Genomic DNA, 21,426 nt, shown 5'->3' on the forward strand with positions numbered 1-21,426 from the left:
CCTTGGGACGCGAGCCATACGTACCCTGATCACACAGCCACAATGAATTACACATTTTTTAACACTATTCTTCTTGAATATTAAAACTGAATTCCCTTTTGTTTGTGATAACAAAATGACTGCATTATTTTAAAATTTTTACATCTAATAATAATAATAATTTATTAGCCTTTTCAATGACATAGCCATACTAAAAAAAACCAGTTCTTATAACCTCAAAAAACCCTAAATTCGAGCAAAGAATTCCAAAAAAAAAATTTCTTTCTGATCTTAGAGTATGACCATATTTATTATATGTTTTTGGGGTCACTGAATCTGATTCTGAGGTCTATTTAACCCCATCACTTTAGGATTCTGTCATAACCTCAAAAACCACATTACAAACACACATTTTTTTTGAGGTTATGGCAGAATTCTGAAGTGATGGAGTTAAATGGACCTCAGACTAAGCAAGATTTAAGGATCCCGAAAACATATATATGTGACCCAACTGTCCCATGACCTACGTCCTTGAATTTTTAGGTTACGTTTCAACTAAGGCCTTGAATCCTGGTATGTTTTCGACAGTCAATATGGGTGTTAGCACCCAGTGTCAACAGTTGTGCTCAATCTAAATTTTCACATAAATCTTTGGTGTTTGTTTTGAGTGGCCAATTCCATAAGCTTCTCATTTTAATTGGCGCAAAATTTCAAAATTACGTCATCAAAGTAAAACCTACTTTTTGGGAAATTTAGTGATTTCCCCTAAAAAAAATTCCACTACGACCCCCGGTGTTAACTCATCTGTATAGTTGCATTGCATTTGCTACTGCATGTGCGTGCTCTCTAAATCTGAATCAGTCATATTTTACTGTTTAGCAGTAGAAATCTACTAATTGCCATAGCGAGAATTGAGCAACTGACAATTAGTAGAAATTTACTGATTCAATTAGTAAAATATCAATTACTGATTGAATCAGTAATATAAATATATGGCGGCGGCCACAAAATCTACTGATTTAATAGTTAATTTTAAAGGTTATGTTATGTACAAATTACTGATTTACATAAGTTATTTTCTATTGTTTGGATATTGACTAATTATATTAGTAAATTTCAAAAAATAACTGAAACTTCAGTTAAAATGAAAAGTACTGATTGAATTAGTAAAATTTCTACTGATTCAGATTTAGAGAGTGTACGCATATCAATTTTCCGTTATGGAATATTAAATTAATTAATAAATTACTAATTAATTAGTAAGCCTATTATATAATAAATAAATAAATTAATTAATAATAATTCATTAATTAATTCTATATTCGATATCTGGAAATTGATGTGCGCTCTCACATACAAAATCAAATGCAAAGCAAGTGCAGATACAAGTACTGATGCAAGTTGTTATAGAAGCTCCTTGAAAATGGCAGATTTTTGAAAAAATTGAATTTTATATAAATAAAATTTGATTTATGTAATTTTAAATATAATATTGTAAATTTTAAATATTTTTTATCCTGTTAACATTTTAGTAAAAAAAAGTGTAAATATTATTGATAATAATAACTTTCTTGTTATGTGTATTACTTCAATATTTAAATAGATTCTTTGTAATTTTTCGTATTTAATGATTAATTAATGCATAAATTTTTTGATATTATTTGCTTTTTAATATAACATAAAATTCAATTGTTCTAAAATATATTTTCGTTTTAATTGAAAATAACACCGTGCATCTAGAGAGAGTGCCAGTAGCAGATATATATTTTAAATTAAAGCCCTATTCACATGTTGCAATTTGCCATTTTTGATTAAAAATACTTGAGCATAACTGTTGACACCGGGTGCTAACACCCATTGACTGTCGAAAACATCCGTGGAAACTTATATGCCCTACAATTTTGAGGTTATGATCGTTTTAACCTTCGTATAGTACAATCCTGGAGACAGCGGCGAAATCTTATTATAATAGAGAGAGATATATATATAATTATATATATAAATTAATAGTACAAAAATGCGGAACTAATTTTAGGAAATGAAAAACGACTGTTAAAACAATGTCAGCATATTTTTAAAAACACACCCAACAACTGCGGGTTGTACATTAAATAAGTTAATATTTCTCTAAATAAGCAAAACACATATTCTTATTTTCTCAATTTGGGTCCAATAAAAAAAATATATAAATATATATATATATATAAAATGTATAATGTTGGTGTAACACGTAATGAAAAAAAATGTGGGCTGACCGTATGCCCATCGAACCCCAATGTGGGTGCGGCGGGCGTCCCGCTGTGTCTCCAATATGGCCGACATCTATCGCACACCCACGCTATATCTCGTTTTGAATTAATGTCCGCAACAAATAGTTTTTTTTTCTGAAAGCGGATGATGTTAATGACTTTAAACAGGTTAAACACCTCCTTCATTTTAATAACAAAGAAACAATTAACTTATAACATCGGGATTATTTTGTAATGTCCCTTCAATATAATATGCTGTATATATAAATGTTATATACGTACGTTTATACTTATAATTGTATACCTTATATATACATATTATAACAAGGGACCTTTTCCATTTTTTGTTATTTAATAATATATTTTTAAAATATTTAAAAAAGCCGTTATTACTAAATTCTCGATGGAAAGATTGGAAAATTTATTGTTTATAAAATACAAAAAAAGTTGATTGTTTTGGGTTTATAATAATAAAAATAAACACGAAGAAAAAAGGAATAAAGTAACTTTTTACTACTTCAAAAGTAAAACCGGAACTGTCCGCAGCAATGTAAAAACAAAGTAGAATTTTTACCCCAAAATCGGTATAAATTAAAATTACCTGCAACAAATTTTATCCTAGTTGAGGGCGTCACCGTCTATGTGAATTAGCATTGGTGAAAATTACCCGCAACAAAATTTACCCAGCGTTTTTTCTATGAGTTTCTGCGCGCATTTCTGGCAATTTTGACGCCAGAAATTGTAAAAATTATTATGAGGCTGAAGTCCGCAACGTTTTCAAAATCGAAAAATTAAAATAGAATGATTTCTTCATGTCAATTTATTTTTAATTTTGATTTGCACAAACTTTCAAGAAATTAATACTTTTATAAAAACCAGTTACCCCCGAATAACTTTAATTTTAACCAAATTTAATGGATATTGTCTAATTATTTTTTCGTTTTCGTTTATAAAAACTTTGCGGACTTCAGCATCATAAATTATTCCGAATGCGCAGAAACTCCAGACAGTTCCGGTTTTACTTTTGAAGTATAGTAAAAGTTACTTTTTATTCGTTTTTACATTTTTCTCTATATGTAAAAATGAAAAAAAAATTCGTTTTGAATTTATAAAAAGCAAATTAAATGAAATTTGTTTTAGGTTTATATAAATTTAAAATAAAAAAAATTCGTTTTGGATTTATATATGAAATAAAAAAAATCGTTTTGAAATTAGAAAATAAAAAAAAATAGTTTTGAATTTATAAAATAAAAAAAAAAGAAGGGAACAGTTGTAACTCTCTTTCAATTATAGATTTGTGAAATTTAGCTTGGTGTTTTAACATTATAAACTTTCTCGCAAGATTCTTTTAATGATTTGCATAAAATATAATCAAGTTTAGAAAGTTTCGTGAAAACAATACTCGTTGTCGCGTTGTTGTAAAAAGAGAATATATATATATATAAAATATGCATCGATATGATGCGCTTCTGTAATTTTGGGAGATGAACCATGACAATTGTACAGGGAAATTGTAAACGATTTTTGTTTTAATGTTTGACGGTCTTTCGTAATTAGTTGCTTCGTGAATAGAAGCTAATTAATTATAATGTATATATACTTTTAGAAATCACCTAGTCATTAATTTAGATAAAGATTTATATATTTGATCGAGTTTATAAATTTTCCACTTTATATATTTATTATCCAAAGAAATTATATATATTTCTTAAAAATTTTTAATATTAAAAATGGTATTTTAGTATTCTTTAATAATTTTACATTTAATATAATATATGATTATAGTAATAATAATAACAATAATATTAATAATGTATTATTATTATTATTTTGATTATTATTATATTATAAATATTGACCAATTAACGTGCGTTTACAGTTGTTTTTATCTTTTTTTTTATTTATTTCTTCTTTTTTGTTGTCGTCTTCTTAGAAAGTATAATTTTGTTTTCAATTCTTTAAGCATAGCTCGCTTTGTCCTATATACAAAAACATATTGTTGATTGCATCAATTAATGTAAAGTTAAGATTACCGAAGAAAATCCTTATATTGGTTAACGAGGGACGAACTATATGAATAACTCGGCGAATTGGCTCAATTAAAAACCCACGGCTCAACAGTGGGACCATTATGTGCCTCGTCACGCCAAAGGCCCTTTTTCGTCTTGAGTCCCTTTCTTCGATCAGCTCTTCAATCCAGATGCATTCGATACTCGATACTTCTCGGTCATTAATCATATATATGTTTCTTTGGATATATGGTCTTCAAATCTAACTGAAAAAAAAATTTTTTTAAATGAACTTTTATGAAAGGTTATATTCCTTTAAGGAATACTTGAAAAAAATCTCTCTATATCAGAGACGTTAATATTTTTAAAAACTTTTAATACTCATATGTTCATGTCAATTTATCCCATGTTCTCTATTTTATGTATATATATATAATTTTTATTGTATTTTTTACAATATGAATTTTGGATTTATAAATTGATTTATATTATTATATTATTTGTAACTTATGTTTCGTTTTATTAATTATTTGAAATTTTTTTCAAATTTCAAATCTTAAGGTTATGTGCGGAAAAAAGAAATTTTTTTAGAAATCTAAAACTTTTTCTGAAATTAAAAAAATTTAGGATTAATTTTTTTTTTGGGGGGGTGGGGAATTATATAGAAGGGTATAAGGAACATTGCTCTTTTATTTATTTTCTGTAATTTAATTCAAAAATGATTAAAAAAAAAAAAATAAAAAGCAGGAAATAGTAAACTGTGTTGTTTCCCAATTCATTCAGCGGCCACCAGCTCAAATTGGCGCTGTCTCTTGAAGCACTGACACAATCTCACTTCACATATACTTTTGGGACGCATATGAATATGTTCTAAAAATTATTAGTTAGAATTTTCATTTTATGGAATTTCATTTGTCCAAATTTTTTTTTGAGCCGAATTTTGATTTGTTCGAGTTAGTATTTTGCAGAATTTTCATCAAACCGATTTTTTATACTACATAATTTTTATATTATTTCAAATAATAATTCGAACAAATGAAAATTCATCTGAAAGAATAAAATGATAATTCTATGCAATGAAATTCAATCCAATAAAAATTCTTTAAAATCCCTATTATGTTAAATGAAAATTCGAACAAATAAAAATTCTGTGAAGTAAATTTTCGGCTATATAAAAATTATGTATATAATATAGAAAATCGGTTTTGACGAAAATTATGCAAAATATTAATATTCGAATAAATAAAAATTCGGCTCAAAAATAATTATGCACCCAGAGAAATGTTTTATTTGAACCAAATATATAATATATTTGAGTTAAATAAACGTATATTTGTCTAACAGCCTACTAGCCTATTTATTTGGCGTAAACACAATTTTTTATTTAAATTTTTTTTTTATTTTTTTATGCTTTTTACAAAGATTTTATTCGTATTTGTATAAATATAGAAATCTCGAAAATTCGTTGCAGCAGTTATAAAGCGCATATAGTTAGAGAGAGAGAGAGAGAGAGAGAGAGAGAGAGAGGGTGAAAGCGTGTCAATTTATATTGATGTCATTTATACGAGGAAAGTATATATTTTGTTATACGAATGACAAGCCTCGTTTTTCCCTTACAATTTCGATAATTTAGAATTCAATAATCGCGGTGACTAATTAAAGAAGATTAAAATTATTATCACGTGATATATACGACATTAATATAAAACAAGTTGTAAATTCAGATGTTCATTACATGAACATTTTGCTTCCTCTTTACGATCAGCGAAAAAATTTGCTTCCTCGTGGAGAAAGCATTCACAGAAAATTATAAGGTATTAAAATAAGCTGCAACGCTTATTATTTTAATCAAATTTTGCTTATTTTAATACCAAAATGAATTAAAATATATTTTAATATATAAATAATATTTAATAATATTTATTTATTTTATTTAATATATATATTTTAATTCATTTTGGTATTAAAATAAGCAAAATTGGATTAAAATAATAAGCGTTGCAGCTTATTTTAATGCCTTTTAATTTTCTGTGTTAACATTGAAATAAACATACAAAAATAATATAATAATATAAGGGTGATTCTCTCAAAAAGGACAAATTACGCTTTTAAGATATTTTGTTAAAAATATGAAAATTAATTGAAATTATTTAAAATTCTGTCAGCCATACGTTAGGATTTAACAATTTTCAATCGGACCACTAAAGAAAATTTTAAAAAAAGGTACTAAAATAACTGAAATATTGAATAAAAACTGATGTTACGGAATGGAGTTTTAACACTAGTTTTCATTCAATAATTCAGTTGTTTGACATTTTTTTGAAATTTTCTTTAGTGATTCCATAAAAATTTGTTGAATTTTATCGTATGGCTGGGAGAATGTTTATTAATTGAAATTAATGTTATTATTTTTTAACAAAAACCTCGTCCAAAATTGTGCACAAATAATTTGTTCTTTTTGAGAGAATCACCCATAAACATTAGAGTACCTATATACATTTGAGTTCAATTTAAAGAATTAATGGAAGTTAAAAAATCAAAAATTCCCATTTTAGCTGAAATTTCTAAAAATTAATGAAAAATAATATATAATTTATAATTATTTACAATTATATCGATTCGTTTCAATGCAAGGAACACAATTATTTTATATTTAAACTTGAATTTAAATAAATACAAAATTTTTCAGCTATAATGTGCTCTCTATAAATTTGAATCAGTGAATTTCACTGCTAATCAGTTATAAGTATACCAAACCAGTGAAATTTGACTGATTGGGTCAGTGAAATTTCACTGGTTTGGTATATACTTATAACTGCTGATTAGCAGTGAAATTTACTGATTCAATAATTTAGAGAGTGAAATTTTTATTTTTTAACTTTCATTAATTTATTAAATTTACCTCAAATGTAAACTTTATATATACCAATCGATTCGTTTTCATGCAAGGAATACAATTATTTCATCTATAAACTTAAATTTAAATATAATCACAAAATTTTAGAGCCAAAATGTGAATTTTTGATTTTTTAATCTTCATTAATTCTTTAAATTTAAATTAAAACTATACTTTATATATATTGATAGATTTGTCTTTACGTAAGGAATACGATTATATTATATATAACCTTAAATTTTTCTATTTAAAAATTTTTTTTGAAAAAAGACGATAAAAATTTTTTTTTTTTTTGTATTTTTTAAAATCCTTTGGTCAGTTTTGAGATTAATATGATAAATAAGCCTATCAAATTTTATCTAAGTCCATTAAAACCTGTTAAAGTTATCGTCTAAACATAAAAGGGATCCACACACACATACATACATCCGGATAATTGATCAGGATCTCATATAACATATGTTTCTATATAGAGAAACATTTGTTTCCGCCACTTTGAAAATTTTTATAAACGAAAGGAGTACAAAGCTTTCTCCACGAGGAAGCAAAATTTTAAAGTTATATTATATATAAATTCGAAACAGATATAGATATACATATATGTAAATATATACCTGTATTGATTAAAATCTTTTTGTTACAGGATATGGATTTGATAGAAGTTCTTTGGAAGCAAGATGTAGATTTAGGATTCACCATTGTGGAACCAACAAGTCCGGATAAGTCCTTGGAAAAGGAATCTGACGATGATATCGAAAAATTGAAAGCCTTAAAAGCCATTAATTCTACACATGAAAAGGTAAGATTAAAAATTTAATTATATATATAGTATATTATATGTATTTTTCGTATTTTTATATGGGCAAATCCATGAAACTTTTAACTTTTGTGATTCTCGAATCGAACACTTAAAAATCTGAATTATTTTAAATTAAAAATTTGGTTATCATCTTTTTTTTTTTTTTTTGCTAAATTATATACAAAGGAACATTTATGTACAGTATTAGAACAAAATATTTATTTGACAATTAGTTTTATAAGTTAAAAAGTGAAAAATAATGCTTAAATTTCATTTGAATTTCTTGAAAAAGTTTATATTCTTAACGTTTTTATTTTTGCGGCGTGTAAAATATCACTTCAGCTACTATGGGAATATCTAACAGACATATTTTGTCAAAAAATTTTCACTATCCCATTATAGTGTGCCACCACTAAAACTAAAAATACGAAGGTTTGATTGAGTGATAGCACTTTTTAAAAAAATTCAATTGAACGTCTTCTTATGAAAATATCTATTACGGCGTTGAATAAAAATAAAAGTTTAATGCATTTCTTAAAAGGTGATGAAAAAACAAAAATTTTAAGACCTTTTTCAATGATGTGCCTCTAATTGTATTCCTGTGTTAACAATTTAAAGATGATAATAAAAATTGTGATTTTATTTAAATTTATACATTTTTGAAAGGCACAACTGCATTTTTGCTTTAAACAGGTCAACCTGTATGGTGTGATCGAAACATTTTCATACACATATTTGAACACAAAAACGCCGCTTAAGGATTTTGAGTGAAATAAATTTTATTAAATTAAAAATTATGCTGAAAACACTTTTTTGGAGTCTTTACCCCCTCTTTTCTCAAAATCCTGACGTGCTAAACAAATTTGGGTGCGCCAGAATCGTGTTCAGATGACGAAAATACTTTGGAAACCACTCCGATATCAAAAATAAAAAAAGTTGAATTTGTAGTGCTAAATGTACTTTAACGTGTATACAAAGTGACATCAATGTGCGTGCCTGCAAATTAAAAAAAGGAATTTTTTTTTCCTTGAAAGTTAAAAGTTTCGTGGATTTGCCCATATACACTGAAAGACTTTTTATTTCAAAAATTAATATATAATTTATTTCAAAATGGGGAAAACTCTGTTTTCGTACTATACAATACTAAAAATTAATAAAGTCCATATTAATTTTAAATATTAATTACGGTCAGAAACTAGTAAGTTTCATATGACTAAATAGTACGAAAACATCAGAGTTTTCTTCATTTTGAAAAAAGTTATATTAACCCTTAACTGGCACAATTCCGCGTTCGAACGTAATAAATGGCACAACGGGTCTGCTGGACCCGACGTATTCAGACGTATATATTATACAGCCGGTATTGAATATTTTTGCACAAAAATTTAATCTGAGGTAGCTTATGATGTGTTTTTTAAAACGTAATTAGTTTTACATGAATTAATTTATTTTAAGTTAGTTAAGTTAGTTAAAGAAAAAATTACCACAACAGCAGGACTTGCAAAAATGGTATTTATTTTGCAGAATAAAATATGACTTTCTAGGTTAATATTAAATATTTATAATTATTAATGTTTGAAGCTGATTTATTCTTTTGTATCGAATTAGTTGCATCAAAAAACTTAGAAAATTACTAAGATTATGTCAAACTAATATATTAAAATATAAAAAATATTCAATAGCTACAAGCATTCAATTAATTTGAGCTCGAAAAATTGCTCGGGTCTACTAGACCCAGGGTCCAGTTTTAATTTTAAAATTTTTGAAATAAAAAGTCTTTCAGAATATGCAGTTGTGCTGATTTTGAACGTTCAAATGAAAGAAAAATATTTATTTGCAACTTTTTTAACTTTAAATTTTGAGGTTAGTTTCCCGTCTTATTTGATCGAATTGCTAATAAATATATAATTTAACAATAAAATACTGCGGGTGTGCAGATATCTTATAACAAAGGGTTTTGATCCGATAGACTGATATATATATATATTGTATATATAGCATCTTGAAATTGATGTCGATGATGTATTAACAGAAAGATAAAGCGATCTCCTTTGGAATTTGACGTACAGGGTGGCCATGATCTTCAAAGATCCGGCATTATTTCTTTGATGAATCTGTATATATGCTTACACAATTGTAACTAAACTATTCCTTTGTATACATGGTTATTTTATTTTTATGCCGCTCTCTGAATTTATATATTAATATTAATATAATTAATTCCATAAATCGATAAAGATTTGTGCTCTCAAACATATAGTACTTGAGAGATATAATATATATATATATATAAACTTTTACAAATTTTGACTTAATCATTCAATGACTGTCTAATCAATTTTTGAATTAATATTTTATACTAAACATGATTGTGGGTTTGGTAACTATATATATAAAATGAAGCAATGAATGTTTTTTGGTCAAGAACAAGATAACAAGATCGTGTTATTTTATAACGGGTTTGTAATATAACTTTCTTTTTATTTTAATTAAAAATTACTATTATTATTACCATTATATAATAAATATTGAAAATTTCGAGGTGCAAATAATTTTTGTTTCCGAGATATTAATTAATTAATAGAAATTAAAAAAAAATGAAATATTTTACGAACAAATAAAATTAGATTTATTTTAAAAACGCACTATCCCAATGCTTATCGCGACATCCGCATATCCAACAAGCCCCGATATCGGTATCCGATATTCCAATATGAACGTACGTTAAATTCACAGAAAATTAAAAGGCATTAAAATAAGCTGCAACGCTTATTATTTTAATACCTTATATTTTTCTGTGTTATAATATAACACAGGCGGACAAAATTTTTGCCTATATACTTCAGAACTAAAAACAATACAGTACCGTGTCTCCGTATCGTGCGTTTTTCCATACCGTGCACCTTCTAACCACTGCCGTGATTTCATAGTGTGCAATGACGTCACCAACTTTCAGTGCCGTATTCCAAAGACCGATCGTAAAGAAAAAAATATAAATAATTAAAAATTTGTATTTATTTGTTAATTTAAAAAAATAAAGATATATTTATCTATTTGTTAAAAACGTGAAATTATTTTATAAAACAAAAATCCCTTTTCAATAAAATTGAAGTTATACTTGTGTGGCATCCGCAAAGTACCTTCTCAAGACGAGCCTGAAAAGGTGTGTGCAGTATAGGGGTGATTTCAGAGCCGCACGATATGGAATCATGGAGACAGGGAAATTTCAGAAAACTGCACGGTACGGAGACACGACTGTATTATACTTTTCCAAAAGTATATTTTGTCGTATACTGAATCCGTATCTGACCTCAAAATTGACCTAGCACTTGGGGGTTTCGAGATATTCTATATAATCTAAAAAGTTCAAAAAAAGACGTTAGCGTGACTCAAAAAACTCCCAATTGACAAGTTTTAAGTGCGAATCTAATCAATTTTTGCAAAATTCGTTATACTAACTATATATTCAATTAATGACCAAATCGACACCAGTACGTTGTTGTATTAGTGAAAAGTGACTATTTTAGATTTTGAGAGTACAGTCTGATTGTCGATATTTTGTCGGCCTTTGTAAATAATAATAAAAATTATTTAAATAAATAATAACATCTGATGGAATGAATGATAAATTGTAGAAACATATACCCATAAGATAACAAAGACTTAAACATTAATGATTTTGATTCATTTAAAAATTTTAAAAAATAACCTAAAATTTTTTGCTTCTTTGATACCTTTCTTCAGAATAGCGCAACATACATACATACACACATATATATATATATAAAGTGCATCAACTTATCAGCTCATGCTTTTCGTACATAACTTCGCCTTTAGCATATAATCATCAGTCACAATAATAGTGGACGTTAATCCGACGGGATCCATGGAAACTGTGTGGGGAAGACGCTACCAGGAGATTAGGCATAAAGTCAACCAAAAGTATCTTTCATATAGATACAATCATTCTGTATATAATATATTCCTAAACTTATTTTGCTTCTGTGTGTATATGTTTCTCACAAAATAAAATTCATAAAAACCATTTGAACAATTAAGTGGTACCTTAAAAACGGCATTTTACAATTTTCAAGGTCTTTTTCGAAAATCTATGAGTGATTGAGCAATTCTAATTACGGATTTGTGTTCAGCGTCAAAAAACCTTAAGAATCACCCTATGCGGTCCCAGAAATAAAAATATGCTGTTGCACCGTGTAATTTTAACTATATAATGCTAAAACATTATTACCCTCAAAGGGTAAAATCTGTTTCCTATAATTTTTATACCGTATTCTATAGGTAAAAATTATATTTTTTTTAAAAGTATCAAATTGATACTAAAAATATCAAATTGATACAAATTTTTATATCAATTTGATATTTTTGGTATCAATTTGATACTTTTAAATTAGTGTTAAGGCAAAAATTTATCTTTGAGTGCAATTTTGCTAGATATTTCGAAAAATATTTATATATATATCTCCAAGTTCGTCTCGTTTAAAACAATTCTGTCTTTTATTTTTGAAATACGGGACAATAGTTGTCAAGAGGCCGCGCGCGCAGTAGATGAGGCTTATAACTATACAACAAAAAAATCATAAAGAAAATCGATATATATATATACCAACTGCGAGACCGCCCTTTGTTCTGAATGGATCGCGATCATTCGTGTCACGTATATATCGATCTGTCTGACTTGGATCGTGATCGAGAGGGCTTCCCTGATGTATATTATTGGACGGGTGATCGCGCGGCGCGGTGCGCCCTCACAAAAGGTGCAGAACAATGCATTGCGAGCAGCGAAAAGCGCCGCGCTTTGAAGGGAAATAAAAGATCTCATGTAATGTAAGAGAGAAGAAGAAGAAGAACAAGAATGGATATTGACTACCGAGAAAGAAAGAAAGAGAGAGAGAGAGAGAGAGAGAGAGACTGGAACGCATATGGAACCTATCATGATATAGAAAGAGAAATGAACAGACTGAAGAATCTGATGGGCGACCCGCCCAGAACTTCCATGCAGCGTCATCGTCGGGGACCATCCTTATAGACGACCCTGACTCTTCAGGGCATCATCGTTACGTTTATCGTTTCTTTTTTCCCTTCTTCATAATACGAGAACACACTCGAATCGAGAGAGATAGAGAGAGAGAGCAAAGAAGCGTAGAGACTTAATATAATGAAAGGATATGCCGTCAAAAAGAAATTTTCGTCTTAAAAATATATTGTAGGATTATATGAATAAGGAAAATTAGAAAAAACAACGAAATTTCGCTGTGCAAGTTGTAATTAGGAGCTCTCTGCTTTTTTCCAAAAATAAAATTGCAAAAAAATGTAATTACTAAATCTAAAAAGTTTATTGCAGTGATATTCAATTATAGTATACAGTAGAATCTCGCGATTATCCGAGCTTTGATTATCCGAGATTCCGTAGTATTATCCGAGGCACTAAACAAGAGATGCATATGCTCGAATAACACATCGTCCGACAAAATTCAACTTTTTTTTTGACCCACAAAAAAATCCAACATTTTTGGAAACTAGGACCCAAAAAAAAATACCCGTGTCTGGCCGTTTTGTAAGATCAAGTCGTTTGTAATTATGGTTTTTAGGGGTGAAAACAGCTCCTAAATAAAAAGTGACAAGATATCTTTTAAAAATTATTAATATTTTATAAAACTTGGTATCTGGGGGGTTTTGGGGTCGCTGATTATTATAGTCTAAGATCCCACTGCAAGATTTCTACACTCATCTCTTTTATGGATGAAATTGATTTGAAATGAAAGATTTTTTTATCCTGTTTCCGAAACGCATAGGGTGCCTAACCTTTTATGGTCCATTTTTTTGATACAATAAAAATTTCTGTGAAAATTTGTTGAAATGTTTCACTCATAAGTTTTATGGATGAAACTTGTATTAATGGAAAGAACATGAAAAAAATAAGAAATAAATGATAGGTTGCCTCATTTCCAATGGTCTCGTTTCCTGGCAGCCACTTAAAAATTTCCCACTTTCTGTTGAAATATTTCATTTATAACTTTTATGAAAAAATCCACCACCAATGTAAAGATTGATCATTTTTCTACACGATAAGAGTAGGTTGCCTAAAAGAATATGGTCCAGAAAATTAGTTGCCACATATTAAAATTGAAAAATTTATTCGAAAGTTGAGAAAAACCGCACAACTAGATGACACGAACGCTGTTGTTTTGTTTCTTTGACGTATATAAATAATAAAATAATTCGTTGACAATTCATGAAATGATTACCGAAAATATTAATCAGCAATTACCACTTTTAAATAAAATTTAATAATTATAAATTTAATATGTCTTTGCATTTAGTAATATGCAAGACTTTTTAAAATAATTACAAACGACAATATATGGATTTTATTATCGCAATTTAATATGATTCTTTAATTATAAACAGTTTTGCTTTTTTTATTATTGAAAAACAATTTGTTTTTTATTTGAGTATTATATACGTTTATTTTGCATTATTCATTATCTTCTGACAAATTTTTAATATCAAATAACCTCTACGTATCAACCATTTATGATACGTTCGTCTTTTGTCACCTGTTTTACGTATATATTTTGCGCAATTTCTTCTCAACTTTCGAATAAATTTTTCAATTTTAATATGTGGCAACTAATTTTCTGGACCATATTCTTTTAGGCAACCTACTCTTATCGTGTAGAAAAATGATCAATCTTTACATTGGTGGTGGATTTTTTCATAAAAGTTATGAATGAAATATTTCAACAGAAAGTGGGAAATTTTCAAGTGGCTGCCAGGAAACGAGACCATTGGAAATGAGGCAACCTATCATTTATTTATTATTTTTTTCATGTTCTTTCCATTAATACAAGTTTCATCCATAAAACTTATGAGTGAAACATTTCAACAAATTTTCACAGAAATTTTTATTGTATCAAAAAAATGGACCATAAAAGCAGGTTAGGCACCCTATGCGTTTCGGAAACAGGATAAAAAAATCTTTCATTTCAAATCAATTTCATCCATAAAAGAGATGAGTGTAGAAATCTTGCAGTGGGATCTCCTACTATTAATCTGATGTCAGATTTTCAAAATTCGAAATGGCGGATTCAATATGGCGGTCAAAATTTTAAAAAGTTATTAAATTTTTTTTAAACCTTGGTATCTAGGGGTTTTTTTGGGTCGCTGATGACGAATCTGATGTTAAATTGTCAAAATTCAAAATGGCGGATAAAAAATTAATAACTTTTTAAAAATTTGATGGCCATATTGGATCCGCCATTTTGAATTTTGAAAATCTGACATCAGATTAATAATCAGTGACCCCGAAATCCCCCAGATACCAAGTTTTATAAAATATTAATAATTTTTAAAAGATATATCTTGTCACTTTTCACTTAGGAGTTGTTTTCACCCCTAAAAACCACAAACGACTTGATCTAGCAAAACGGCCAGATACGGGTATTTTTTTTTTTGGGTCCTAGTTTCCGAAAATGTTAAATTTTTTTGTGGGTCAAAAATTGTGCCGGACGGTGTAATATATACGTATTTAAAAAACACGGCAATATATAACTATCGCGTCAAAACCTAAGACATTTTTCGAGACATTTTTCATATATTAATAATTTTCGGTATTTGGCTAAATCAAATTTTATATTTATATCATTGTAACGCAGTATAATACAGTAATACAGTATGTCAGTATAATTTGTCCAGATGAATTATAACGCGCAGTAATAAAAAAAATGTCTTCCAAATGATATATATTTAATTAATTGAATGGCGCTACAAAATCCAACAAAAAAGTTAATATATTTCCTAAAATTCATGAGTTTTTTTCTGACTCCACACATCTTGAACAAATCCACAACCATTTTTAGATTAAATCTTCCATATAGTCTATAGTATATATATATATAACTCGTCAAGCTCCATTAGAGCGGCTCCAAACCTCCTATAATGTTAAATAATATACAAAACTATATACAAGGATCTTGTAAAAAACAACTCGAGCTACTGCTAACGGATTTTCATAATAGCAAATGTAGATAGTTCTCTAGAAAACAATACCAGGAAAGAAGCTTTTAAACACATCCGGTTAAAGTAGATTTTCGTGTATATGTATATACATTGTAAAATATAGCATAGATGGTTGATGCATTCGTCGGTCGGATTGAGGGATTTCAACAAAATGATAGATGTATACAGCATCCCTTGCGGAGAGGGTGCGCGCCGCAATAGATATATATATATATATATAGACAGATTCCAGAGAGAAAAATTATATATATAGTAGAGGTTGGGTGAAGTCTGGTTGGTTAAAAAGAGAGAGAAAAGAGTAAGAGAGGGGGGAAGATGAAAAGAATAAGAGGAGTAGAGAGTGCGAGGGGTCGTGAGAGATTGGAGCAACGCGGTACAAAGGGGGATTGGAAGAGATATATTAATGGTTCTGGAAATTGAAAACGGGTCTTTGGATATATAACTAAAGTGGGCGTCTCTTCACAGCCTCTTTCTCAGGATTATTGTTTCCCCATGCTGAGATATATACACAATTATATATACACATGCCTATAAAATGGCGTTTCCGTATCTATGTACTATATCAATTTTCCAATTTTAATTCCATAATTATATTGCATATATGATTGTATAACTTTCAATTAAAATTAATCTGATATATTTATTGTATACTTTTATTTTGTTTTGAAATATCTGTAATGAGATATATATATATATATATATATATATATATATATATATATATATATAATATGTAATCAAGTGATATAACATTTATAATATGAGTATGCACTTGGATTTAAAAATTTAATATACACTTCCGCCGTATGCTGTATCATGGAAAAAACAGTTGCGTTATTTTTGGCCTAAATCTTTGAAAAATTCAATTCTTTTGGTAATTCGAAATTTTTAAAATTAGTTTTTTTGCGGTAATTTGTGCAATTGAAAATGCGATCAATTAGACTTTTTAAAAATTTTATCTTTTGATAATTCTAACTTTTAAAAATTATCTGATAACACACACAAGATTTTTTTTTTTGAGATATCAGAGCGGTTTCCAATGTATATTTTTGTTTCCTGAACACGATGCCGAGTTTCAAAATTGCGTATCACATTAGAGTTTTGAGTAAAATGGGGGTAAAGTCTCTAAAAATCGTGTTTTAGAGGGTTTTCAGTATTTTTTTCTCCTTAACCTGACGGGCTAAAGACTTCTTTAAATTAAAGCTTAAAATGTATACACTTTATGACCCATATGCGCAAGATAAAAAAAAATTTGAAATTTTGAAAAAAATGGGGGTAATAATGACCCCAATAAACTTTTTTTGAGTATATCTTGAACATAATTTTTTTCAAAATTTTTTTTATCTTGCGCATATGGGTCACAAAGTGTACATTTTAAGCTTTAATTTAAGCCTTTATTAATAGAAGTCTCTATAGCACGTCAGGTTTAGGAGAAGAAAAATACTGAAGACTTTGATCTTTCGTTATATGCACACAGTAAACTTGGTTGTCTCTTTTTCTATTGCAACGTTTTGATGCACATAAGTTATATCAAAAAAAGATCGTTTTGTGTATCATTTTTAGAAATGATACACGAAACGGTCTCATTTTTTGATGCAAAAAATTTAATTAATTTATATCAATCATGGCCGAATTGAATCGACTCAAAATTAAACGAATTTTTTTCAGATATTTTGGTAATAGTACAATTGCGGAGACCATTTCACTATTTAATTTGAAAATGAAAATAACAGAAAATCAAAGACAATGTGCAATTCGATAATTAAAAAGTGACAGCTTATAAACATAACCTAAAATGCATGAGAAAAAATTTGTCGATAAAATCAATATAGCCGAGCTTTTTAGAAGGTAGATGGCAGCACTCATCTATTTTTTTTTCTTTAAATTTTTTCTGAATCGTTTTTATAAAAAGCAAAACTGCCATCTACCTTCTAAAAAGCTCGGCTATATTGATTTTATCAACAAATTTTTTCTCATGCATTTTAGGTTATGTTTATAAGCTGTCACTTTTTAATTATCGAATTGCACATTGTCTTTGATTTTCTGTTATTTTCATTTTCAAATTAAATAGTGAAATGGTCTCCGTAATTGTACTATTACCAAAATATCTGAAAAAAATTCCTTTAATTTTCAGTCGATTCAATTCGGCCATGATTGATATAAATTGATTAAATTTTTTGCATCAAAAAATGAGACCGTTTCGTGCATCATTTCTAAAAATGATACACAAAACAATCTCTTTTTGATATAACTTATGTGCATCAAAACGTTGCAAACATTTGATGCAATTTTTGGTCTCAATTTGAGACTTTTAGGAAAACTGTGTGCGCGATTAATTTTTAAAAAAATTTGATGAAGTTAATTAAAATTTTTTTCCTCCTTTGTTTTGAAATTTTTTTTTTTATTCTTATAACTTCACAACCTTTTGGTTTATAAAAATTTTAATGAACATGTATATATCCTTGGTTGTTGTCCTTCTATTTGACATGAATCGATTATTGGAGACGATTGGTGCCTTGCTCGAAAGCTTTTTAATAAATAAAATGTATACCCGCATATATTGTATTACATCAGTATTAAGAAATTACGATGTAGTTGAGGAATTAAACGCAATTCACAGAGGTGACTTCGAGGACTTTATAACACGATTTTATACTAAACAGGCGCATGTGAATGTTTTTTATATACATGAATATAATCTCTAAATCTGAATTAGTAAAAATATTTATACTAATTTAAATAAGTGACTCACTTTTTGCTTTAGACTTAGTTAAATTTTACTAATTGTATTAAAATTTACTCATAATTAGTAAAATTTTACTAATTGAGAAGCAAAAAGTGATTCACTATAAATCAAATTAGTAAACTTTTTTACTAATTCAGATTTTGAGAATATTACAACTACGAAATCATACAAAAAAATATATTTTAGATTTTTATGATAAAAGTTAAGAAATAAATTTCTTTGTTTTTTGTACAGATGAAGTTAAAATAATAATTTAAAAAAATGTAGTTAAAAAAAATATTGAGGTTATATGTTTGTTTCTTGTTAATGGAATTTAAGGTTATGTTGGTCGGACATATAGTCTTGAACCCAGCGGCAGCGATATCTTTTTTGTATAATATATATAGGTATAGATTATAGCTTTAAAAATATATCTCATTTCTCTTGATGAATTTTTAATTTTCGAAAATGCTTTTCCCAAAGTTTATATAGTTTAATATTCGATATCGAACCTTGGAACTTGCAACGACACACAACGCGATAATATATAAGCAACGAGAGAAAGAGGGTAAATGATGAGAATATATAAAGAATGAGAGGGTTGAAGGGAGAGGGATGAAGGGTAAAGGGACAGGCAATGGTTGGATGGCCACTATCAGAACGCGGTTATGATTAATGATCCAAGTACAATGCTGTTTTCATTAAACTCATTTCTCTCTCACTTGGGTATATATATATATGCGTATAAAGTGACGAGCCGCCATTGACGTTCCATGCGGCTCGAAACATACCTATATAATTCAACCGGGGGGACCCTCTCTCGATCGGTTTAAAAAGGTTCCTTATGATTATGACATCTCTATATAAAGAGAGACGACCTTGGCGCCAATGATGATGCCCAATTGAAATTTTCCATTGTGTCGCAAAATTCAACCCCTTTGTTGTAACAAATCCTAAACTATGTTCAGTATATACACTTAATGAAGTGATTTTGATACTATTTTTTCTCCACAATGTATATATATGTATATATAATCCTTAATAGGGTTACGAGCGTAGCGTATATTGGATAAAAAATCCAATCTACCAAACTAAAACCCCACCAGAAATTACCACACCAAAAAAATATTCTGCACGGAAAGAAAAGGAATGGTTGGGCCAACCATAGGTATTGATAAATACGTCCCATCAATATTATATGGTTACCACAACCATATCTTTAGTTGATACAACCATAGTATGGTTGGCCTAACCAAAGGTTAGTTTGTCACATCAAAATGACGAAAAATTGCAAATTTGATGTGTCAACCTGACCTTTGGTTGCACCAACCATACTATGGTTGTATCAACTAAAGATATGATTGTGGTAACCATATATAATATTGATGGGACGTATATTTATCAATACCTATATGGTTGGCCCAACCATTCCTTTTTCTCTGTGTGCTATTTAGAATATATATACTTTTAGTACCCATTTTAGAATATTTTATGTATACTTAAATTCAATATAATTATCTTAAAATTAAAATATATTCTTAGCATTTAAGATATGTACTATATAAGTAAGAAAAGATTATATATTCTAATTTTAAAAATATTACATACTTAATTTAAGCTATATATGAGGCAAAATTCCTGAAATGTCCGAACAAAAAATTAAAAGTTCTCGAATTTAATCCATACTTTTCTAAAATGTTGTTATTGTTGGTGAAAGTCTAAAAATCAATTATTATTGAATTTAATAAAATAGTTTTTGAATTACAACGTTTTTAATTTTTGACTTTTGAAAAAAAAAATTTTTTTCAATGTACAATATTTATAAGTAGAATGGATAAAAGTTAACATATATGTAATGATTTTTAAAGCTTTTTTGACGGGCTACACGCTGTTAATAAAATTTTTTTTTTAAATAACATTTGACCTTGAAATTCAAGGTCAAAATGTTAATTTACGTTTATCTCAAAATCGGATTTTTTTAAATTATTTTTAACTCTCTCAATGGAAAGCTTGACTAAGTTCCTGCAAAATATGTAATTTTCAAAGTGGGATCTTTTAAAGTTTTTGAGATATTAATTAATTAATTAATTAATGTTTATAACAAATGAAATATTTTACAAACGAATAAAGTTAACGTAATTCTGAAGTTAGCAATTGAAACTTAACGTAATTCCGCATCCAACGAGCCCTGTATGAAGTATTTTGGATAAGTAGATTGTTAATAAACAATTAGTTAACATTGCAATTGTTTATTAACAATCTACTTATCCAAAATACTTCATATAGGGCTCGTTGGATGCGGAATTACCTTAACTTTCAATTGGTAAGTTCAGCATTACCATAACTTTATTTGTTTGTAAGATATTTCATTTTTTATTGTTATTTAACTAAAATTGAACAAAAATACTTCATATAGGGCTTTTGGATGCTTGTTGTTAGTAAAAAATAAAATATTTCACAAACAAATAAAGTTATGGTAATGCTGAACTTACCAATTGAAAGTTAAGGTAATTCCGCATCCAACGAGCCCTATATGAAGTATTTTGGATAAGTAGATTGTTAATAAACAATTGCAATGTTAACTAATTGTTTATTAACAATCTACTTATCCAAAATACTTCATACAGGGCTCGTTGGATGCGGAATTACGTTAAGTTTCAATTGCTAACTTCAGAATTACGTTAACTTTATTCGTTTGTAAAATATTTCATTTGTTATAAACATTAATT

General features: G+C 28.0%; 1 protein-coding gene across 4 annotated transcripts in view; it reads left to right on the plus strand.

The window, feature by feature from the left end:
- Nucleotides 1-21,426, plus strand: part of LOC127280964 (segmentation protein cap'n'collar) — a 246,783-nt gene that overhangs the window by 90,095 nt on the left and 135,262 nt on the right. For all 4 annotated transcript variants that reach the window (XM_051304398.1, XM_051304397.1, XM_051304399.1 and 1 more), the window contains exon 2: nt 7,777-7,932. In XM_051304398.1, coding sequence (XP_051160355.1) covers nt 7,777-7,932 — 156 coding nt within the window. The remainder of the gene's footprint in view (nt 1-7,776; nt 7,933-21,426) is intronic.

Source organism: Leptopilina boulardi, unplaced genomic scaffold (genome assembly GCF_019393585.1).
Source record: "Leptopilina boulardi isolate dan_hultmark-lab unplaced genomic scaffold, ZJU_Lbou_2.1 LbouV2_259, whole genome shotgun sequence".
Classification (NCBI taxonomy): Eukaryota; Metazoa; Arthropoda; class Insecta; order Hymenoptera; family Figitidae; genus Leptopilina; species Leptopilina boulardi.